The 24,392-nt window shown below is 40.2% G+C and overlaps 2 protein-coding genes across 5 annotated transcripts in view; one reads left to right on the top strand and one right to left on the bottom strand.

Moving 5' to 3' along the window:
• PDE7B (phosphodiesterase 7B) overlaps positions 1 to 23,755 on the top strand; it is a 161,652-nt gene extending 137,897 nt beyond the window's left edge. For all 3 annotated transcript variants that reach the window (XM_028723498.2, XM_028723499.2, XM_028723497.2), the window contains 9 exons: positions 2,524 to 2,587; positions 4,117 to 4,212; positions 5,576 to 5,676; positions 6,913 to 7,044; positions 10,528 to 10,619; positions 12,458 to 12,602; positions 18,474 to 18,570; positions 20,614 to 20,694; positions 22,575 to 23,755. In XM_028723498.2, the coding sequence (XP_028579331.1) occupies positions 2,524 to 2,587; positions 4,117 to 4,212; positions 5,576 to 5,676; positions 6,913 to 7,044; positions 10,528 to 10,619; positions 12,458 to 12,602; positions 18,474 to 18,570; positions 20,614 to 20,694; positions 22,575 to 22,792 (1,026 nt within the window). In that variant the 3' untranslated portion in view covers positions 22,793 to 23,755. The remainder of the gene's footprint in view (positions 1 to 2,523; positions 2,588 to 4,116; positions 4,213 to 5,575; positions 5,677 to 6,912; positions 7,045 to 10,527; positions 10,620 to 12,457; positions 12,603 to 18,473; positions 18,571 to 20,613; positions 20,695 to 22,574) is intronic.
• MTFR2 (mitochondrial fission regulator 2) overlaps positions 13,407 to 24,392 on the bottom strand; it is a 31,957-nt gene continuing 20,971 nt past the window's right edge. The window contains exons 12-13 of one of the 2 annotated variants that reach the window (XR_013392240.1): positions 23,989 to 24,183; positions 13,407 to 21,718 (exon numbers count right to left, since the gene is read on the bottom strand). Coding sequence is in view for 1 of the 2 variants with exons in the window: in XM_028723506.2 (XP_028579339.2) it covers positions 24,182 to 24,183 (2 nt within the window). In the remaining variant the exon portion in view is untranslated. Of the gene's footprint in view, positions 24,184 to 24,392 lie in introns of both variants that reach the window. The other variant, XM_028723506.2, reaches the window with a different exon arrangement.

Below are 24,392 nucleotides of genomic sequence, written 5' to 3'. Positions count from 1 at the left end.
GGCACTTCTGTCTTCCACTGCCTCCCACAGTTTAGTCAAACTCATGCTGGTAGCTTCGAGAACACTGTCCAACCATCTCGTCCTCTGTCATCCCCTTCTTCTTGTGCCCTCCATCTTTCCCAACATCAGGGTCTTTTCCAGGGAGTCTTCTCTTCTCATGAGGTGGCCAAAGTACTGGAGCCTCAGCTTCATGATCTGTCCTTCCAGTGAGCACTCAGGGCTGATTTCCTTAAGAATGGATGTGTTTGATCTTCTTGCAGTCCGTGGGACTCTCAAGAGTTTCCTCCAGCACCATAATTCAAAAGCATCAATCAGCCTTCTTTATGGTCCAGCTCTCACTTCCATACATCACTCCTGGGAAAACCATAGCTTTTACTAATACGGACCTTTGTTGGCAAGGTGATGTCTCTACTTTTTCTAGTAGAGTATATCTTATTCTAGCATACCTTATTCTAGTATATCTTTAATCATCCTCATGGTCCCTTCCGACTCTGTGATTCTGTGAAAAGAAGCCATACCTTCAAGCAGAGCTGGCTCTGCCATTAGGCACACTGCTGTGGATGCTTCAAGCAGCAGTCCCATGGATTCCCCACTGCCTCTGCAGAAGCGCCACTGATTTCAGCTGTAATCGCGCAAGATTTGTGAGTGTGCAAGATCTTGATTGTTTTGGGTAAGATCTCACCCCAAATTGCAGAAGCAGAAGGGCATGCAAAGAAGGAGTGCCAGTGGCGCAACAGGTATGGGAACAGAAGGGCAGGGAAAGGTGGCACTTCCTATTTTGTCTCAAGCGGCAAAACGGGATGCGCTCCCCCTGCCTTCATGGTTTCTAAAACAGCACTGGACCAGGTATTGCAGTGTAAATTAATACAGCAGATAGGAAGCATTTCAGCAAACAAACTTTTCATAAGGGTTAAAAGTAGGTTTCAGCAAAGCATACTTTCAGCTGGAGGCAGCAGTGCAGCAATGGATACCGGTTGCTGGAAACCACAGGAAGGAGCATGTTCTTGTGCTCGAATCCTGCTTGTGGGTTTTCATGCAGGCCACAGTGCTTGGCCACTGTGAGAACAGGATTCTGGAGTAGATGGGTCATTGGGCTGATCCAGCAGGCTCTTCTTACATTCTTCTGTCAGGAAGTTTCAACCAGTTGAGGTTTTGCAAATGTGTCCCTGTTTTTGTCTGAAATGTTGGAGGGTACAGTGTTGAGAAGCTCATTTCAGTCTTGGGCAAACCTTCAATTTCTCTTTCTAAACCACTTAGAGACGGTTCTAGCGTCAAGCAGTATGTAAAATATATATGAAATAAATAAATTTCTGAAGTCTGTGAAGCTGAAAGTGGAAAGCAGAAGCTGTGGTTCTTTAAGATGCTGGTTCTTTTAAGAGAAATATATTTAGAGCTATGCTAAGAATTTATTTCAAGGATACATAATCTGCTTGGATGGAATGGGATAAAAAGAAAGCAAATTCAGCATAGCTAATTTTCTACGGTTTCTATGGGTGCTTCCAGAGAACCTGTTTATTGAGCATTCGTCCTGATTTGTTTGCAGGTAGATTAGATGGTCTTGCTGATTTTCTAAATTGTTGTTAATTACACTACAGCCAGGATGTGAAACTATGGCCATCCAGATATTGTCAGACTCCAGCTCCCATCAAGGATGAAGAGAGCAATAGTCCAGAAATGAATGGAGGGCCATAGGTTCCCCACCCCCATTTTCTGAGTTCCTCCCTGCCCCCAATAATGTGAGTTCCGATAATGAGCTTTCCATATAAAAACCTAGTTTTGTTTACAGTGCTGTTTTCCCAGCTGACAAATACTAAGCTATACGTAGGTGTCTTAGACTGCAATCTTGGCTGCACAATCAGCCAAGAGTAAGTCTCATTTTGGGCTTGCTTCTGAGACTTTTGGATTAGACATGTATAGGATTGCAGTGTTCGGTATGCAGGTTCATCTCTAAAACTGGCTACATTTGAACTATTACTTAATTAAAACAAAGGTACTTACACTTTCAAATGTCATAAATGTACCAAAGAGTACAATTTTATGTACTAAATTATTTCTAATATATTATTTTTTCTTAAATTAGTACAATTATTTCAGGTTTATTATTATTAAATCTAATTATTTATTGTTATCCTTGTTGTTGCTATTAAATATATCACCTGCCCTTCACCCGGGACAGGTCACAACAAATTCAAATTCAAAATGCAGTTAAAACAGATTACAATCACAGGACCAGGGTGGGTCCTGAAAGCATGTATCTCAGGTGTCAAAGGCCAGGGCAAAGATAGGAAAGTAAATAATAATTTGTGAGCTCATATCCAGAGCATGTGAAAAGGCATGGTTACTTCTGAACATATATAGAGTGCATTTCCATCACCACTGTGCAAATTCAGCCCACTTCCATATCTCTTAAATGAGGGTGTGCAGTTTCCTAGCAACCATGAGCCCCATAATTTATAAAGTACTGATTTTAATGTAAATCTGTCAATAGTTTGTACATTCTGCCTTTTATTTTTATATTCCCAGTATATGCTATCCAAAGTGGGAATGTGGGATTTTGACATTTTCCTGTTTGACCGCTTGACAAATGGTAAGTTGCATAAAATACCTTTCAGAGAACATTATTGATTCTTAATCATTGCCTTTAGGTTTCTCCGCCATCCTTAAATCTTTTATTGCTGAAGTTTTAACCTATGTGTCAGTTTTCCTAAATGAAGGGAAGGGTTTAGAAGTGTGCATGGCTGCAGTCACATCATCATGTATCGCAGAATCTGTTCCATACAGAATCTGGTGCCATGTGCAAACTTCTGAAAAAATGCAATCCATTTTCAAGAGCCCAGTTTCTAGCTCCCATGGTTGTGGGAAAAGGCTGACAATATACGTATGCTGAAGAGATGTCAAAAGGCAGTAGAGATTTGGCTATTGACACCATTATTCCTGGCATCCTTGAAGCATAGAAATACTCATTTCCCTCAATCGCCTAGATCTTGGTTTTTTTTAAAAAAAAAAACAACAACACAAAAAACATATCCAGACCATTTTCTGCTATAACCCAGAATTTGTCTTGCAAATAATTTAAGAAAACTACGATGCAATTTTCTTGGGAATTGTTTTTCAATGTTATTTGGTTGAAAAATATATATGCTATTATCTCCTCCTAGCTCTTGAAGCAGAGCAATTTAAATAGCAACAATTCATTTTAGTTTCCAGAATTTGCAGAACTTTTAGACATGTAGGAGGATAGTCAGTGCTAGTTCTACTCAGAGTAGACCCATTGACATTAATGGACACTACTGACTTTGGTTCATTAATTTTAACGGGTTTACTCTGAGAAGGCTGTAGTTGAAGACAACCCCTTGGAATTTTGAATGTGAATACAAGACAGTTAACCACACCAAACTATTTGCACAAAATTGCTATCTACCCTACAGGCACGTTGTGGGACCACAAGCCAGTAGCGCCACCAGTCTCACTGTATTTAACTGGAGATGGTAGGATATGAACAGGGGATCTTGTTTGTGCAAGCCATTTAGATTACCCACCAAGCTATGCCCCCTCCAATCCTATGGCCCTTATTTTGGGGGACGCTTCTGAAAATACCATTACGAGAGGGATTTTCTTGCCATTGGGGTAACATGAGTCTATGCGCTAACATAACTGAGAAACAGAAGGAAGGTTTTCAGGCTTACGGAGCCTGCATTTCTGGGTCCCCAGCAAAGCCATTATGAATTATAGAAGGCTGCATTCTAGTGAAATCACCCGCAGGGCCCTTCCAACTCTACAATTTTATGATTCTAATAACTTGCATATCCGTGGACAGCGCTAGCGGGGCAAGACAGTAACACAATTAACAAGGTTGCTAAATACAGTAATACCTTGGGTTATAGACGCTTCAGGTTGCAGACTCTGCTAACCCAGAAATAGTACCTCGGGTTAAGAACTTTGCTTCAGGATGAGAACAGAAATCGCATTGCTTCAGGATGAGAACAGAAATCGCAGCGGCAGTGGGAGGCCCCATTAACTAAAACGGACCTCCAGAACGAATTAAGTTCTTAACCCGAGGTACCACTGTATGGGTTTTTTTTCATCCAGTTAATGCACGTCTGTCTGTTCCCTCAGGAAACAGCCTTGTAACCTTGCTGTGCCACCTCTTCAACGTACATGGGCTTATCCACCATTTTCAGTTAGACATGGTTACATTACACAGATTCTTAGGTAAGTACTTCTTCCCTCTTTCTAGTAAAATAATAATAATAATAATAATAATAATAATAATAATAATAATAATAATAATAATAATTAATTTATACCCCGCCCATCTGGCTGAGTTTCCCCAGCCACTCTGGGCGGCTCCCAATTGAGTGTTAAAAACAATACAGCATTAAATATTAAAAACTGCCCTAAACAGGGCTGCCTTCAGATGTCTTTTAAAAATAGGATAACTGCTTATTTCCTTGACATCTGATGGGAGGGCATTCTACAGGGCGGGCGCCACTACTGAGAAGGCCCTCTGCTTGGTATAACATGTTCTTCTTTAGTGTGGGTTAGTGTGACATTTCCTTTATCAGTCTTTGGTAAGTTGAAATTGAGGCTCAGCTTCAGCAGCAAACCTGTACAATTCTCATTTCTCATTTCTTATGATAATGGGAGTGGGGAGAGCTATAAAGTTGGAAAGTTAACCCATTCCAGAACTGGAATAAACATATTATCTAGAGAATCTTAAAATGCTAAGCTGTCGTTGTTTTTAAGTGATAATCCAGATTCAGAATATCTGGTCTCTGCCTTAGTGCAGGGGTGATTTTGGAGGACCATATTTTGAGGCCATTTCCAGATAGGTAGTAGCTCTTGCAGCAGAAAATGCAGGTACCAACATATTAATATTCATATAGAAAAGCAATCTTATATAATTATGCAATCATAGATTCTCCTCCTGTCCTCCACAAATACTATTTATTTTTCTTCTGAATCCATGCTTTCATGAAGAACAATAAAGGGTGATTTATAAAATAGGCTTCAAAGCCTTTAAAAGTCTGGCAAAGCTTTTCTAGCATGTGGGTGCGTTTTTCTTCCACCAAGGGACAGTCTTGTAAGAGTGCCAAGCCACTGGGTTCTTTTTAAGAAAGAGCTTCAGTGGGTTGAATTCAAGACATAAATCCAAAGTTTCAAAATGACCAAACATATTTTAATCACATATTCAAAGAATGATCATGTTTTGGGGTAAGAGTCAGTGGTGTAGTGATAAATTCTGAAGTGCTGGCACTCTGCATGACAATCCCTAGACCCTTAGCCATTCTGCCTATGCAACAAAAATGAACTTTTGACCAATGTAGGCATTATGAATTCGGTGCCAAACCAGCTTTCCTCTCACTTCCACTCCTGCTTAACATCTCCCCCTTCTGGTTTGCTTAACATCCAACCTGATGAAGAATTCTCTTCGACTCAAGCGCTAGCTCACTATTTTGTGACATTTTGGTTGGTCTCGACTTTTGAATGCTTCAAAATATAAGTGACACTTTAACCCTTTGCCTTCTAGCACTGTTAAGGGCTATACCAATTGTTTATCTTCTTTCACTTCTAGTTATGGTGCAAGAAGATTACCATAGTCAAAACCCATACCACAATGCTGTTCATGCTGCTGATGTCACCCAAGCTATGCACTGCTACCTAAAGGAGCCCAAGGTAACCAAACTCCTTCCCTCCTAAGAATTGTTAAGATAATTTCTCAATAGGAAATACTGGCGCCATTCTACTAATGAAAGACAAATACATTCCTCAAGATGTATATTGGGGGTTTTTTGCTTGTGGATTGACTGAGTTGCTGTGAAGCAGAATATAGATTGGGATCTACTGGCAGATCTGTTGATCAGCGACGGTTTCTTAGTTGTTTAAAAATGACAACAAAATCACACAAACACACAGAAATTATGAAGCTCAAATGAAGAAAGCTGCAAGGGGAGGGGGTTTCAGTGGGTCCACACTGAGTAAAAGATAGCTGACTACCACCCAATAGAAAAGCTGATGAATATATCTGTAGGTATGTACTCTGCTTATGCAGCACCTTTTCCATTTGTTTAGAGCCCTCAGTTAAGCTGTTCACAGCTACATTATTCATGAATGCCAGCCAGCAACAGAACAGCTGGATCCGCCCCCCCCCCCGTCATAAATCAAAGGGTGCTACACCGACTTTTGAGATTTGCTAAAAGTAATGCTTTTTTACAATGCACTACTTTTACTCACCATTAATATCTGTCATTGTGGCAGTAGTGCATGAGGTTTGGCTGGTATCACTTGTATCTGCATTATCCTTTGGCAGATTTTCAAAAGGTATTTACACGCAACACCCACCTCCCCATTTGAACATTGTTTTGATTGCTGGCATCTCAACCATTTGTTTCAACTGAGGTCACTTCCAGGCATTCATCCTGATTTGTTTACACAAAGTTTGTGACGTTAGGCACTGTCAGCTACCTATTGAGCATACATTCAGATTTGTTTGTAGGGAGGTTATAAAATGTTGCATTGAGCAAATGGTATCCCACACTTCCCAGGGCTTTTTCTTGTCACTTTTACGCAAAAGGTCTGGTTTTTATTTTTATACGAAGGGGGTTTCTTTGTGCTAAAATACCTCATCAACTGCACAACTGGATTTGCTAGTATGTGACTAAATCCCATTCAAATATAGCAGAAGTCTGAAAGCACACCAAGTGTACTGCTGCAAAAATCAATAATGTGGAGCTGCAATATAAACTCAAGAGCCTTTATGACCTCATCAGTGTCATGCAAATGAGCTTCATAGTGAACTTACTCTGCATTGTCATAAAAGTTAAACAGTTTTATGGGCATGAGTTCACTTAACTGTGAATGGTGAGCAACAACTCTATTTCATTTAACCTTGATTTTTTTGCATGGTTGCAGCTTGCCAACTTCCTCACACCTCTGGACATCATGCTTGGACTACTAGCTGCTGCAGCACATGATGTAGATCACCCAGGAGTAAACCAACCATTTTTGATAAAAACCAAACACCATCTTGCCAGTTTATACCAGGTGAGAATGTACTTATGTCTCAAAAGTTATAGAAGTACAATTTTAGATTTTTATTATAGCTTAGCTGCATTTTATATTGCAGCACTACAATTGCAACGTTAGGTTTTCTATCTTAGGAAGGAGTCATGTAAACTCTGGATACGAATCCTTCACAATTCTTCTCCCTTATACAAACAAATGTTCTATTCACCATCACAAATAATCAGACATCATTATATCCAGGGCTGTCTATATGCTGCTCCTTCCTTTTCTTTTTCAAGTTGAGTTTTGGCATCTAGGCAACCCAACTTTTGTGAGTAGAACATCTGAACTTGGTAACTCGTGAAAATTAAACTGATTTGTATAATTTTTCCTGTTTTGCACAATACATTTTTGGTTTTTTTGGTCTTGGGGAGAAAAGTGGAGCTATGTAGACACTGGAAAACTTCCCTTCACACTTTCAAACTTATCTCGGGTGCTATAAACTTTTTTTTAAAAAAAAAAATGTTATATTCCCATTACAACATTCAGTGCTATTCTATATTTCTGTGGAATCCTACCCAAAGCCAGACTTTTCAGAGAAGACCCCAGTTCAAAATGAAGAGCTGTTTCACACAGATACACTGCTTTACTAGTAACTAGCTACATCTTTGTTCCCTATGCTCCCCCACCCTCTCCACTTATTATATGGTGGATGAGTTACCTGTTTGGCACAGGTTACCTAAATGACAATATAGCATGCCCTCTGGCATCCCACAGAACCCCTTCCTGATTTAAAGTAGGCAGTGGTGACTGGGAGGTGGGGCTGGAGAGAAGCAGTTGGCCTTTCCCTAGATATTCTTAAGAAATTGGAAAGTTTCAACTCTCATCCTCAAAACATAAAGTACAGTGTGCACAGAGGGGATTTCCAAAGACTGCACCCATGTCTTCAAAAAAGAATGCACAGCAAGCAGTTGCTTTTGTATCTGAAATGTGTAACTGTGGTCAGAGAACCTTAGGATTTATTATGCTAGTACAGGTTGTATTTTATACTACCTAATTCACTGGCCACTCTCACTTGTGCTCTGCTTGTTTCTGGTGAACTAGATTAGTGCAAATGAGTCTGTAACCAGCTCTCTGGGGAATCCTGGTTTTCTGTTGAACTAATTGGGGATGGAGGGGAGAGGGAGAGGGAGAGGGAGAGGGAGAGGGAGAGGGAGAGGGAGAGAGAGAGAGAGAGAGAGAGAGAGATTCTCTTCAGCTCTCACTACCATCTATACTTTCTCCCTGGAGATGTCAGTTGTGTAACAGGCCAGACTGTCCTTCTACACTAAGATAAAGCAACAGACAGGGCTATGAGAGCCAAGGCTGTGACAGAAGGATGCTGAGATATCCTGTGACTAACTCAGCTTGCTCTATCTGTTTTGACAAGCCATAGCCAAACATAGATATACCACTGTGATGATCTGGGGCACTGCTCCAGACTCCTCCAAATGTCAGGGGTTCTGGACAGGAGGAAAAGAAAACTCTGAGGAACATTATTATCCTATGAAATAAATGCAGATTATTCTTTGAGAACTGTACAGTCTTCACAGATAAACCAAAATGTTACATAATATAATCACAAGACATACAGATAAACTGCTATGTCAGGAATCTTCATAAGTATATTTTCCAAGTGTCCTCATCCTCACATGAACAACCACATCTCAGAGGGCATCCTATTTTAGGAAACCCACATCATGCTAACTTCAAAAGAAAGAATCTAGAGAGCAATATCATAGTTCCATCAGAAGACGGGCTCAACAAACCAATTTACAAATTATAAAGCAAGCAAGAAACCTTAGTCTTGTAACGAAACAAGATTCAGACAAAATTACCTCCATTTTTATTTTTATTTTACATCTGTTGGTTTAGAGTGTTCAATATAATTGTGGAGGCATATCTGAGGCATTCGTTACTGTAAGGCTCCTCAAGACAATATTTTTTAATTAAATACTCATCCTGATTTGCTTTCACAAAGCTTATGCAGGTCTGGTTTTTATTGAGCATTCAGTCCAAATTGTTTGCAGGGTGGTTATATGACAATGAACATTCATCCCAATTTTATTTATTTATTCCATACAATTTAGATACAGCTTGATTATTTTTTAAAAAAACCACCACCTCCAAGTAGTTTACAAATTTCAACCTGATTTGTTTGCATAGTGGTTATAAGTCTTCTTGTTAATCATTATCCCACACTTTTTACTTCATTTCCCCATCACTTTCCTAACTGCAAAAAGTCAGGTGGTTTTTTTAAGTGGATTTGCTGTGCCAGAGTGCTTTAACCCAATTGCACAAGCCTAATTTTCTGGTATGTGGCTGAATGCCTCCTGGTTGCAGTATCTCAAAGTATGTGAAGAGCTGTAGTAAAATACCACATGTAACAGCAATTCCAGGTGTGTTTTGAAAGTGCATGTGTGGATACAGTGTGTAAAAATATAAGCCTGATGTTTGTTTCAAGCCTGTTAGAGCAGCATGCTTTAAAATGTAGCATGACATTGGAACAGTGCCCCCTATATCACTATCACATACACAAGGAGCAGCATCTACTTTATTTTAAAAGTTCCAAAACATGTTTAAATTACTTTTTTAAAAAAATCCAACCCCCCTTAGCACTCACATGCCTAGTCAATGGTTCTTCTTACACATTTTGGCATAACAGCCTGTCAGTCATTTACTGATGCATGTTGATGTGTGCAAAAATGCTAGTTGCAAATAATGAAAAAGCAGCATTTATGTCAAACATTAGACACCACTAAATGTGAGCGTATACAGGAATAAGGTTGTTGCATGAATAATTCCAGAAGAAAATGTGTTATTTCTAGTACATTCCATCATTTATGCATGACAAAGCTGCCTTTTGTGACCGGAGATTTCCAGATGGGAACAGCATGTACCAAGTACCATAATTTGCTTCCCAAAGTACAAAGTTCTGATTTGAGCCCCTGATGCCACAAGGACAGCAGGGGAGCTTTGAACAATGATGACAAGGACCTTGGAACCACAGTTCCCACTATGAAAAACGCCTCGTTATCGCGCAGACTTTGCCTCCAACTTTCATAGGCAATTACAAATGAAAACATGAGCTCTTGTTTTCTTCCTGCTTTCCTGCCTTGTCATTATAGATCACGAGGTACAGTCAGTGTTAATCATAGCAGCACCACAACATACAAAATTAACACACGTATAAGGGAATTACATTAGTTAGTTGAGGACTCATGATGCTGTTACACTGGTAAAGCTAAGGAGGGAGCCCTGCTACCCATTTCATTCCAAACAACTGATGTACAATGGTTCAAGTGTGTAATTGGAGCGATGTAGTCCTGACTGGTGAATAGGACCGGGGAATAATTCATGCAGCAACCATTGGTCTGTGCAGTTTCCCATTCAGTTAGGGAAACATGCACTGATGCCTGTTCCTCCATGCACATGGACTTCACTTGGCTGAGAATCTTTTTGGTTATTTGTTTCCTCCTCCAGAATGTCTCTGTATTAGAAAATCATCACTGGAGATCTACAATAGGCATGCTTCGAGAGTCAAGGCTGCTTGCACATTTGCCAACAGAAGAGAGGTAGGCACCATCCACTAGGAAACTTAAGAAACATGGTATTTTCCAGAAAAAATTGACTCTGACAACTTCATAACTCCCCTGCATACAGGGAGGTATGCAGAGTATTGATGTGAATGAAAGAAAATACGCATCCTAGGGATAGCCGTCTGAAAAAAGTAAAATTACAACTTTAAAATTGCCCAGTTTGACAGGTATTGCATGCATTCTAGGGTTCAGCTGAAACACACACACACACACACACACACACACACAAATTTTGTATCTGAGATGAAACATGGTTCCCATTTCAACAATTGCAGTGATGGAAGGGAGTGTTTGGCAAATTTCAGGTGTGTGTGAGAGAGAGAGGGAGAGAGAATCAGTGACTGCTATTGTATTTTCTCAAAATTACCCAGAAATTTATTATTCTGGGGCCATCACCACCACACATCCCTTGTGGGTGTTCTTTTGTGCGTTGAACATTTCTAAATAATGTTCTTGAACTGCAAGCCAGGGCATTCTGGGGGAAAACAGCCACCACTCGGTAGACAACACAAGCAGCTCTGCTGCTGCTGAAGAGACAGCAAAGCACATTAAAGGAAAAATATGCTGCCACCTCTGACCCCAAAGTCATTTTGCAAGGTAATTTTGTGCTGCTCACACCCACTAGAATAGCTTAATTTTCCTCATACATTTGAGCTGAACGTGCCAATATTCAGTCTTTGGACTCTGCCTTAATCAATTCGCTGTGCTACTAAGTCATTTTATGAAACAATATACTTTTAGAAATGGGAACAAATTTCGGTAGGGGGGAGGAATTGTGGATTAAAAAAAAATCTCCCATCCTTCTATTTCTCATGGACAAAATAATGTCACAGTTAATTGTCTGACTAAAGTAACAGCAGATAAGACAGACCAAAGAGAAAAATACCGGCTTACCTTATTTTGTTTACATTCCATTTAACCTTTGGGTATAGGGCAGTACAGTGGTATCTCGGGTTACATACGCTTCAGGTTACATACGCTTCAAGTTACAGACTCTGCTAACCCAGAAATATTGCTTCAGGTTAAGAATTTTGCTTCAGGATGAGAACAGAAATCGTGCTCCGGCGGCACGGCGGCAGCGGGAGGCCCCATTAGCTAAAGTGGTGCTTCAGGTTAAGAACAGTTTCAGGTTAAGAACGGACCTCCAGAACGAATTAAGTACTTAACCCGAGGTACCACTGTATATAAATTCAATAAAAAATCAATAATAATAACCACCTGAGGTATACATGAATAGGAACCTTCTATCTTGGACCAGGGCAATGTAAAACATCCCGCTGCAAATAAAGTCAGCATAAAGCAGTGATGGCCAAACTTGGCCCTCTGGCTGTTTTGGGACTACAACTCCCATAATCCCTGACCACTGGTCCTGTTAGCTAGGGATGATGGGAGTTGTACTCCCAAAATAGCTGGAGGGCCAGGTTTGGCCATCACTGCCATAAAGCCTCAAAAAGCTTCTCTGGAAAGCCATACATTTTTCTTCACCACTTGCTATTGCAGCTTGTTATGACGAGAGAGCCAATTAAGTAATTGAGCGATTCTAACCAATTACCAGGATGCAATTAGTGGTCATGTGTTGATAGTTGCTAAACCAGTTCAGAGTGTTTGCTTCTGGGAGTGGGGAGAAAACTTTTGGAGCATAATTGTGAAGAAGTATACCAATGTGAGTTCAGCAATGGTGCATTAAACCGGATGCGCTAAATAAGGATTGCTACAACAATTGGCATCCCCAAACACCAGAAGATAGGAGAGATGATATGAAGAGGTATTAATAATGCCTTGCTCAAAACACACTTTCCCTTTTTAAACTACAGGCATGATATTGAACAGCAGCTGGGCTCCCTGATCTTGGCAACAGACATCAACAGGCAGAACGAATTTCTGATCCGGTTGAAAGCTCATCTCAAAAATCAGGATTTGAAAATGGAGGATGCTCCTGATAGGCATTTTATGCTTCAGGTAAATGTAAAGATTTTCCTACCCCTTTCTGTGAACACATAACCCGTGTGTGTGTGTGTGTGTGTGTGTGTGTGTTTGCATTCATACATTCAATGTGTGGATTGGCTTGACAAACTGTCAAACACTCTAAGTTGGGTCCTTTTGTAATACACATGCAGAACAGGGAACAGCATACCACTTCTCTCCTGCTACTTATGGAGCAGAGCTTTCCTCGCCATATAGTTGCATCAGGATTGATACAGGGGCAACAAGTGCTTGTGAACATGTGTAGCGTTTGGGGTATTCTGGTTTACCTAGGCTGCTCCCAGAGGAGGCATTTATTGTATAAGTGATATACCCTGTTTACTCATGTTTAACAGAAGGGCTAAACAATGCAGTCATCATCCTGTAACCTTCCTATATTTCCCAGCACTACTTTTGTCATTTTACCTATCTCCCAAAAAATCTATGATGAAAGGAGTGGAATAGCAGCACATTCCTTCTGCAGTTGCAGACAGGAAAAAAGTAAAACTGAGGCACAGTCGGAGTTGATTCTGGGAAGCTAAATGACATGCTAGAGATGCCATTACATTTCTGGTTGCAAAGCCATTTCATGTCCTGCACTGCAGATAAGGGGAATTCTCTCTGGAGAATTAGAAGGGGGGGGCGGTCCATTGAAAACAGCAGGGTTTACTTTTGAATAAACGTAATAGGTGTGTTCCAGATGGAATCTTGTATGGCTTCCGCCCTCTTGTCTCAGGCTGAAAGTGCTGGTTTTTTGTTTTGTTTTTTACATGATTTTAAAAGATCAGAACACAATTGTGCTACAGTTCGTGCATTTTTATTGGTGCACCCAAGTAAAAGCTAGCAAAGCTCTCACCAGTGTTGGCTTTTTGTTTCTTGAAAGCCATTTAAACAAGCAGGCATCGGTTTCAAAACATTAGAGGAGACAACAGGGAAAGAAGGCAGCAGAACAGCAACTATTGAACATCACTGTAGTGTAAAAGATTCCCGGTGTTACTTTTCTGACTTCTTTTAAGGCTCAGCCTAATTAATTGCTTCCTCTTTTTACAACTGCACAACTGTTTGGCCCCTTAATTACAAAGAGCAGTTTCTCTGTTTGCAAGGAATCCTCTGTTTGCAAGGTTTTTTTAGAATGCCTGGGACAGAAAGGGAACTAAGGAACGCATTGCTTGGTTGAGAGAAGATGGCTGTAATGTCCTTGCATAGCCCCTTTTCTTTAAAAACACCCTAATTAAATTGCTGCCTCTCCTATAGGGAGTTGTCCTCACTCTCTACACACTGCTGTTTGCGCTTTTAAGTTTTTTGGTATATGAAGAGCACAATTACAATGTAACAAAATTCTCGTTGCCAAACTGCCTAGAAAAAGCGAACATTAAATTGCTAGCTGGGTTGTGAAGAAAAAGGAAGGACCTAGAAACCAAACACAGCAATGTTTCCTTGAAAGTAAGGCTATGATCCTCTTGCACTGGATTGCACTCTTTTAAGTTATGCAATTGTATTATCGTGGAATATCGAAACTGGCCATGAAAAGAAAAGTGCATGCACACCAGTTCAAAACTGGGTGCTGAAATGGTGACGAAAGGCAAGAGAAAGTATGTGGTGACTATGTGGAGTCAGTAAAGGGGAGGGGACAATACTTCCCACTGGTCTATGGCCCATCATGGTGTAGACAGAACATAGCAAGATGCTGACACCAAACAAGTGCCACACCTCTGGAAACATGGACAGTGAATGACATGTCAACTTGTGCCTTCCAACAGAAGAGCAATAATTTGGCAGTGCTAGAAGCCCTCCATCTGGAAGCATTCCTAGGCTAGTTAGATTGAGTGAGACCACTGAGGTTGTGTTCCGTGGGGCACATATAACCCAGCCACTGTATTATACACTTCCATATAAAAAATCACAATACAGTGGTGCCCCGCAAGACGAATGCCTCGCAAGACGAAAAACCCGCTAGACAAAAGGGTTTTCCGTTTCGGAGGCGCTTCGCAAGACGAATTTCCCTATGGGCTTGCTTCGCAAGACGAAAACGTCTTGTGAGTGTCGCCCTTTCCCCCCCCCGCTCCCCCCCTTTTTCAAAGCCGCTAAGCCGTTAATAGCCTTTTAACAGCTTAGCCGCTAAGCCTTTAATAGCCGCTAAGCCGCTAAATCGCTAATAGCGCTAAGCCGCTTAGCCACTAATGGGCTTGCTTCGCAAGACAAAAAAAAACCGCAAGACGAAGAGAATCGCGGAATGGATTCCTTTCGTCTTGCGAAGCACCACTGTAGTAACTGAGATGGAAGAAATTAAATGTACATATTTTTCTGTAGAGTACAGTGGTACCTCGGGTTACAGACGCTTCAGGTTACAGACTCCGCTAACCCAGAAGTAGTACCTTGGGTTAAGAACTTTGCTTCAGGATGAGAACAGAAATCGCATGGTTGTGGCACAGCGGAGGCAGCGGGAGGCCCCATTAGCTAAAGTGGTACCTCAGGTTAAGAACAGTTTCAGGTTAAGAACGGACCTCTGGAACAAATTAAGTTCTTAACCCGAGGTACCACTGTACAAGAAATGGTAGAGGGAGATAAAGGGGCTGCTGAGAAGTGATGCTGGTTCTGGTTACACATGGCTGAGGTTTAGCTATTCTAGCAATGAGCATCATAAACAATGTTGGTTGCTGGGGTGGGGTGGGGGAGTACTTGAATGCCTTGGTTCTCTCCAATCTGCTACAAGATTCACAGTGGGGGGTGGTGGTTTCACCTATATCTTTTCTCTGTTGGATTTTCTATTACCTTTCCTCTCTGAGATTCATACAGCATAAACTTTGGCATTCATAGTTTGCTTTCCAAAGAGATTCTCTCAGCACTTGAACACAAACAAGTACCAAATTTCAGGAACCAGGCTTCTCAAAAATTAGTGGTCCTGCTGATGGGAACATAATAATTCTCATGTGCAGGGTCATGGGATGACTGGAAACATGTCAGCATGCCAGCCAAATTCTAACCATTTTCTGTTGCTTTAAACTAGGATCTGGCTGCATATATTATGGGAACATTTAATGCAGCATGTAAACTTTGGGGCTGAAGGTACGTCAGCCTCTGTTACTGAGACAGAGTTCTGCTCTAAATATCTTCCCTTTACAGAGAAATACCAGCAAAAATAAATGGCATCACATGAAAATCTTAAATGGATTTTGCAGATGATGTCTGGGTAGAAAAAGCTGCAATTAAACTACTTATTTTTGGTGGGAGGATATTCCCCACTTCTAAAGAGTTCAGCAAAAATATACAAGTCCCTTGTTCTATTAAAATAAAGCCTCACCCTTAATGCATTTTGTTTCCATTATAGAAGAGGCTCTGGATTGTATTTTATTGAATATTTATACCATTATAGCAGCAGAGATGCTAGATGCTACTATATAGCAGTTAAAGTGTGCTGCTATTCCTCTCCACTTACCTGATGCAGCTTCTCAGAAAAGATGTATTTAACACTTTTTCTTACTCAAGTGTGCACTGAAAGTTATTCCAGAGAGACGTATCCTAAAGCCATTTAGACAACAGTGAACTTCAAGTTATAATGAATTATGCTGCATATTACTATGCATCAATGGCTGGTGTCCGGTTAACTATGAAAATGATACGGTACAGTCCTGCACCTAGTTAGCCTTATTATTTATCTTATCAGCATACTACTACTAATGTGCTTCATGGAACATCTAAGCAGACTGCCATGCACAATTCTGCAGGTGAAGCTTTGACAATCAACGTAACTCCAACTAGGAAGCATTTCACTTCTGCAATTTCTGCTAATCAGGCATCTTACTAAAGGCAGGAGATCCCTGCCAGAAAAGAAGCTGGTAGCCCTTCTTTTTGCCCAGTATCAAGAATCATTTCCCCTAACTTTGTTAGAAGTGAATGCCAAGCCATCCCTAAATATTTCTAATCTGCTACATTCTACCTATCACGTCTCGCTTGGCTGTTCTTCAGAGGGCAGTGACAAAGCCAAATCTAATTTAGGCTCAGAAAGACTCAAATTGGTTGTTCTAGCTGTAATGCAGTAGGTAATAGGATCTTCAGACTAAGGTCCCACTATTATGGTTATTAACCTGAAATATAACTTGCGCTGATTGCTTAACAAAAGAAATGACAGTAGAAGATGCCTCCTACTTCATAGCTTTTAGCTTTAAAAAAAAAAAAGCTTAGATCATTATTCCATTTCAAATGGAAAGCCCGCCTGCAGACTGCTTAACATAGCTGCTACTGTGGAGGAGTCAGAGGAACAAATCACGAAGCAGATGCTGCTTCTTCCGAAGCATAATTACAGGCTTACCTGTCTATCTTGCCGCTAGTCTCTCACACCTTGTACTTAATGTTCTTTGACCAAAATAGTATTTCACATGTTCATGGCATAGCCATATTTGCATGAAAGATAAAAGGAGACAACAAAATGAACTCCTCCTCACAGGGGCTGAGATATTTCATGTGTGATCAGAAGCAGTATTTGGGATGAGGGAAATGAGAATAAAAGCCACCTAGTAATCATAAAAAGAACAAGTCACACAGCGTAAAACAGCTGCCCTGATATATACCCTCACCCAATGAAATAAGTCACTAGGACCACAGCATGGTACTCAAGCATTCTTCCCCTACAGTGTCTTCCTGATTTTGTCTTTAGCCAAAGTATATAGGCTAAAGCATTCTACCTCAGAAGGAAAATTCCTGATGTTGATGAACAACTTGTGGGGGTAAAATTTAGAAGTGAGCAAATTGATTAAACTGAGTAATGCACTTTCTGGTTGCTTAATGAATAGCGTATCAAGAATTAAGTATTTGGGTATGAATGCTCTTGCTGTTCAATCAACTGATCAATTTTGTGATTAATATGAGGTTTAATTCAGGATTTAGACTATTTAATTGAAAGATCTAATGAAATGATTAATGAACTGATGTTTATTATAATTAAGTAGCAATGCTAATATAAGGACTACCAAGGCATCAGAAACTTTAAAAAGTTGAAGTTATGCTAGAACATATCACGTAGTTTGTGCTCCGTCTATTTTTGGTCAAAGTTTTCAAAAGATTGGATTCACAGACCTGCTGTGGGCCACCTGAATGAAGCTCATGGAACATTCAGGGTAGTTTGGAAACACCTGATGTATATAGCATATCATGCAACAATCTACAAATCTAAGACCAGAACCAGCTAAAAATTATTATGCACCTGAAATTAAAGGGTGTGTTATCTGATCTATATCTGAACAGGAGCCAAGTTATGTTACAAAGTGGGAAAACAAAGCTGGCAAATGGAGGAAACTCGGGGTTACGCATCTCTAGAGTCTAGCAAAAAATCATGACAATGGCAATACCAAAGTCAATGTATCATATATGGCAGAATAAAAACAGAATGCAGAAGCATTCTGGAAATTTTCAGGTACCAAGGTTCCCATGGACAAACCTGGATCCATAAAAATGGTTAATTAACATTTAAGACAATGTATTTGCTTTATGCAAAACAGAACTCTATGTTAGCCTATTGGCTAGAATTGACTTTGTTTTATACCATCACTATTATTATTATTTTGACCCAAGTATTCTGTGGGTTATTAGGAGTGGGGGACACTTGCTTTTAGATGGTACTTTTGAAGTTGTGTGTTTATTTCATTTGAAGTTTCTCCCCTTTCAATTTTATTCTTATTCATGAAAAATCTAGTAACTCCCAAAAAATGTGCTGAATTAAACTTTTAATACTGGACTGAGCAATCCTTGTGCCCATAAACAGTGGTGTTCTTGGCACAACAGACATTAGGCCTATACTACACATTCGTTTTGAATGTATGGAGTGCATTATCTTTTACTGCGTCATTCATACCATCTTGTCCTTATTTCCAGATTGCGCTAAAGTGTGCAGACATCTGCAATCCTTGCCGGCTCTGGGAGATGAGCAAACAGTGGAGTGAACGGGTTTGTGAGGAATTCTACAGGCAAGGTCAGCAGGCTCATACATTTCACTTTGTGTTTCCAGTCACTCAATCCGGTTTTGTTAATGGGAAATGGCATTTACTTATCCCACAGTGCCCAATGCTCACTTTAAGCCTCCCACAAAAATATGCTGACAGAATTGAGGCCTCGTTGAATAAGTGGCTAGGATTAAAGGGCAGAAGTAAGTTAATAGAATTAAGGCTGTTTAATTAGCTGGACTCACAGATATTGCCAACCTGCCAACCTAGCAGTTCGAAAGCACGTCAAAGTGCAAGTAGATAAATAGGTACCGCTCCGGCGGGAAGGTAAACGGCGTTTCCGTGCGCTGCTCTGGTTCACCAGAAGCGGCTTAGTCATGCTGGCCACATGACCCGGAAGCCAGTAAAGCGAGATGAGTGCCGAAACCCCAGAGTCGGTCACGACTGGACCTAATGGTCAGGGGTCCCTTTACCTTTACCTACCAGATATTGGGCAATGATGTCTGAGTTTGCCTGCAAGCATGTATCATTCTTAAAATGCAGTCCTTACAAGTGACAAACCACCTGCAGAAGGGTTTTCAGACAAACTTTTGTCTACTGGTACCTGGTCACATTATACGGTATGATAACATCTGAGGACAAGATGAACCCAACTAACTCAGAAACTTTTCTGTTCTGGACAAATCTCTACTTGCCTCCAAAGTGAGGTATCATTTTGAGCATTGTGCATGTCATTAGAGTTGCTAATGATTAGAATGCACTTGTCAGGCACACCAAGGGAGATGCCAGTAGATCACACAGTTTCATGTTATCTTTTATTCATTGAGCTTCACATAGTCCTAATTGTTCCAAAAGGGCATTGCAAACATGTCATACAAAATCACAATTTGGTAAGTTACAAGTCATTACAAAATCTTTATTATATGTGTGTTGTTGTTGTTTTAAATTAAAGTTTAAAATCATTAATCTATGAAACTAAAAAGTCTAAGAATCTTCAGCCCAGTAACTGAATGACACAAACCAGGATTAAGTAAAATTTCCTAGGGGAAATTAACACTTACCAGGGAGTACATCCCATGGAACTCAATGGGACTTCCTTCTGAGTATCCCATAAAAGCCAAGAGGCTAGCAAGCAGAATGAAGGAAGATATTAGAGGCAAGAAATGGAGAGAGAGAGAGAAACCTTACATATATCAGACTGTCATACATATCTATGGTGTGATTGCACTTGGTATGTTGTGTAGTTTTGATTGTACCATCTCAAAAAGGATCTTATAAAGCCGGAAAGGGCTTGAAAAAGGTTCAGAAAGGGGCAACCAAAATGATAAAGGGGATGGAGCAACTTCCCTGTGAAGAAAGGTATATTTGGAGCTTTTTAGTGTGGAAAAAGGGAGATGAATGGGGGATATGCTAGAGATGTATAAAATTATGCATCATGTGGAGAACGTGGATAGAGAGAGGTTTTCCACCACCTCTAAAAATACTAGAAACCATTTTCATCAAATGAAGCTGAATGGTGGGAGATTCAGGACAGGGGAAAGAGAAATACTTCTTCCTGCAACACATAGTTAAACTGTAGAATTCACAACAAAATGTAATAATGAGCACTAGTTTAGTGACAAATTTATGGAAAATAAGGCAATCAGTGGCTACTGGTAGTGGATACTACCAGTATCATACAGGTTTGCTGAGGAGCAGCAGACATGGGGAGAGTGCTGATGTGCTCATTACCTGGTTTGTAGAAATATTGTAAGAATATGTCACTGGACTAATGGGCCTTTGATCTGATCCAGGAGGGCTTCTGGTAGACATTTTTAGGATAGCACTGTTAGGACGCATGGTTTTGTAAAGGCTATTTACAATGTGTCTTTTAGACAGCAGTGCAAGAGTACTAGACAATGACAAAGCTTTTTGTTTGTTTGTTTGCACGCACATTTACAGCCTCAAACGTGGTTAGTATATTAATAGACGTTTCTAAACTCTTGTTAACCTGTGTCCTGTATATCACACAGACACAAAAGAACCGCAACCACCCAGATAAGCCTTCAAAAGTTGTTCCTTCTTTCTGGTAGGTGACCTGGAGAAGAAATTTGACTTGGAAGTAAGCCCTCTTTGTAATCAGCAGAAAGACACAATACCTAGTATACAAATTGGTGAGTATGCAATGCCTTCCATCATTAGCTTGATCATAAACCAAATGATGAAGCACAAATAGATTATTTAGTCAAATTAAGTTTTGCAAACAATCCAAGAGACAAATTTAAGCTGCAACAAAAAAGTATATACAAAAAAGGTACATACAGGTAAGATCAGCCCTGTATGGAATCTTTCACTCGCATGATCTGATGCTTTGTCAGACAAATGAAATGCGGGGGGTGGGGTAGGAGAGTGAAAGATTAAATATGAAAATGAAGCCTCAGACATTTTTAAGGCTGGAAACAGACAGCAGATGGAGAGCTCCATGTGGTGGTAATAGCTCTTTCCCCATGTCCTGTTGCTATGTCAAAACCCATTTTGCAAAATTTTGAAGAAACAGAATAGTCCCACCACCACCTGAAGCCTCCTTACGGAAGGAGTAAATATAATGTGGACACCATGCTCAGTGTTCCTGTTTTCAAATCACTTTCAGCGTTCTGAGGAGAAAAATCTATGTGTAATGGGACAGACATTGGTTCCATTACTAGCTATAATTAAAAAAACAGAATTCATGACCACCAACCCAGTAAAAAAGGGTGCTGCATGAAGTACCTCTAAATGAACCTTGTAGCTTGCCTTCTGCAACACAGCCTCAATTAAATACTTAACAAGGAAACAAAATCTGAAATCCTGTATTTGTGAAGGACCAAGTTGTTTGTGGTTTTCCAGGAATCCTCCACATCTTTCCCTTTCCCCCTTTCTACACATCAAAGCACATGCGCCTGTAAATTTGAGAGGTGGGATGCACCCCAGTTTTGCACATTTTGAATAAGCAATTGGAGGATTTAATTTACCTTCACCTCTTTCAAATGATTCAAGTTACTGAGATATAAAAAACTTCCATTCTCCCCCAAACCTGGATAGACTATTTACAAAGTCCTCTTAAGACTAAGACAGAATTGAAGGACAAGGCTCATTAGTTGAATAACTCAATGGTTGTTTTCCAGTTAAAAATAAATCATCTGTCTTTTGGTCCTGTGCCTGCCAAATAAAAAAAGATAGTTATAACCTTTAAATGTTTTGCTCAAAGAAATGCTTCTACTTTTCTCTGAGCTTTGGGGTATTCAAAAGTTGGACCAGCTATGGTTAAAATCAATGACAGATTAAATTGTTTTGGGGTCTGGGTAAATTCATATTTAATTACTCAAAGAAGACAGAGATCAAATTCAAAAAGATAAATGTCTGATATTTTTATAACAGTAGCAGCATCACATGAAATCTGTTCGCAGCAAATTATGGCCCAACTCTAATTACTGTTTCAGACATTGAACAGATGTTTATCAGGAATTCTCAGTTCCAGTTCCCGTCCACATTATAACGGTGGTCACCATGAAAATATACAATTGTAATATCCTTTTCTGGATTGTGCAAAGTAGCCCTAAGACTTCCTGAACTAGTAAATAAGCTCTCAGGACAGGGGGCACTAATAGATAAGCTAGGTCAACGTCTCTGCAGGAATTAAACAAATGCAAATTTAATTCAATTTAAACTTAAAATTGGATTAGACAACTAATTCAAGCTTCTGCATAGGGCAAGTCCGTACAGTTCAAGTGGTCTACCACTGCCCTTTTTTATTAGACAATTTCCATTGCTGAAAGCAGCAGAAGAAAGGAGTTGACGTAGAAGCAACTGGTGGTGGTGTCAGCTTAATTAAAATAAATTTACATTAAATTTAAATAAATTGAAGGCCTGAAGCTACATGAGGCTCCAATGTTGCCATCTTCCCCTGCCCCGCCCCCCATCACTGCTGAAGAAAACATGGTCCACAGGTTTTATTTCAAGCTTTGTACTAGCAGGAAGGCCTAGCTGATATGCTCTGCCTCGTGTTTTCCCTCAGGCTTCATGACCTACATTGTAGAGCCACTCTTTGAAGAATGGGCCAACTTTACTGGGAACACACCCTTATCTGAAAACATGCTGAACCATCTGAGGAGGAACAAGACCAAGTGGAGAAGTCTGCTTCATAAGCAATACAGCAGCAGCAGGAGCACTGACCACACAGTCCCAATGACTGAAAATGAAGAACAGACTTTAAATGAAGGAGAAGCCCCATAGTGCTGGCTTAGCACTCTGCTGCAGTGCTACTACCTTTCACAACAGTGAACAAAACCCTAAGGGGTCTGTTGGGCCATGGTCAACAATGCAGGAAGCGAAGAAATCAGGGAGGAAAGCCAAAGTGACAGATGTCCTCCTCAACTAAACCTACACCACTTCAGGGTTTGGGCCTAAAGTTCAGCCAAATCCCACTTCCTCATCTTACTATCTGAAGCCATTCATCACTTCTGATCACAAACTGCTTGAATGAGAAGCTTTTCAGTAGTGCTGAAGCTGGGGCAGTAGGCAGGTACCAACTAATAAGAAGATTAGAGGATACAGGCAAGACCAATGCATTCTTGGTTATCTATTGCATTCACTTTGGGTCATGCTGTGACGTGTGTTTGTGAATGACAGCTTAGAGCAATGTACAGTCTTCAGTCTGGCAGCTGGGCTGCACATTAAAACCCACCACCAGCACCGTCAGAAGGACATCTGGCCATGCAAGAGAAAAGCGTCTCATTTTAAACAATTAAAGCCTTTTTAATTTTTGTATTTGGTGCACTGGACAAGGAATCTAAGAACCTTGATGTAAGGTTATTCTGTGTACACAAAGCTTTTTCATGGTGGTGCCCCATTTTGTTAACCATTTTATGCCACTTTAGGTAAAAGACTGGCATTCTTCTCACTGCAAGAACAGTATTTCCTATGAAATCCAAAAGGGAAGAGTTGTACAGTTTAAATGTTTCCAGATGTCTCTTTTGATGACTGTATCTGTGACCTGTTTATATTCGCACATGTGTGTCTCCTGTACATATAAGGCGCTACTGATCCCATACCGAAATAACAAAGTATTATGGGAAAGCTACCTATATAAACAATGGCACTGTGAACAAAATACTGTTAGTTTTAGTATTGGAAGCATTTGTAAAGATGTTAGACTATTAATACACTTTTGTTTGCAGATAAAGGCCTTAACCTCTAGCATCCATTACTTTCTGATGGCTATCAAAAGCCATCTCATTTTAGTCCGGCCTGTTTTCAGTTGCCCAAGGGGTAGATTAGAAGGGCAATTTATTTGAATGCTTGATACACCTGCGGCTCCGTAGTGTTAAGCCACACTGCTCTAGTTAAGCTGCACCTCACTTCAGTTGTTGCCAATCCCTACCCTCCTTGTATTTTCAAATGATCTGTCCATATTTTTCACAAAATTTTACCTTATTTAGGAACATGGTGGCAAACTGCAACCCGATGAAGCTTGGAGAACTAAACACTTAAGGAAAATCAGCAAGGGCTTCATCGTAGTCATGGATCTTGTTGAAATTTTGCAGTAATTGAATATGCTGAGATGTATCCACAATCATTGGGAGTAGAGGCACACTCCACCAAAAATTTGTTGAAAGTCGTATTTCCTGTCAGACATAAGCTCATTCTTTTTATCATATAATGAGAAGTACTCTCCCTACAACAATCACAAACAGCTCATTTTGAATCTCATGAACTCAGTTTCGCATACCAAAATTAGCAGAAATATGGGAGTAACTGATTACGGAATATATAGGGGGGAAATTTTCTGGACTCACTTTCTCCTATATACAAGTAGAACCATTAATGGTTTTGC

This window comes from Podarcis muralis, chromosome 3 (assembly GCF_964188315.1).
Source record: "Podarcis muralis chromosome 3, rPodMur119.hap1.1, whole genome shotgun sequence".
In the NCBI taxonomy this organism is placed as follows: domain Eukaryota; kingdom Metazoa; phylum Chordata; class Lepidosauria; order Squamata; family Lacertidae; genus Podarcis; species Podarcis muralis.
Note: the sequence above shows the minus strand (reverse complement) of the source record. Positions and strands in the feature narration are given on the sequence as shown.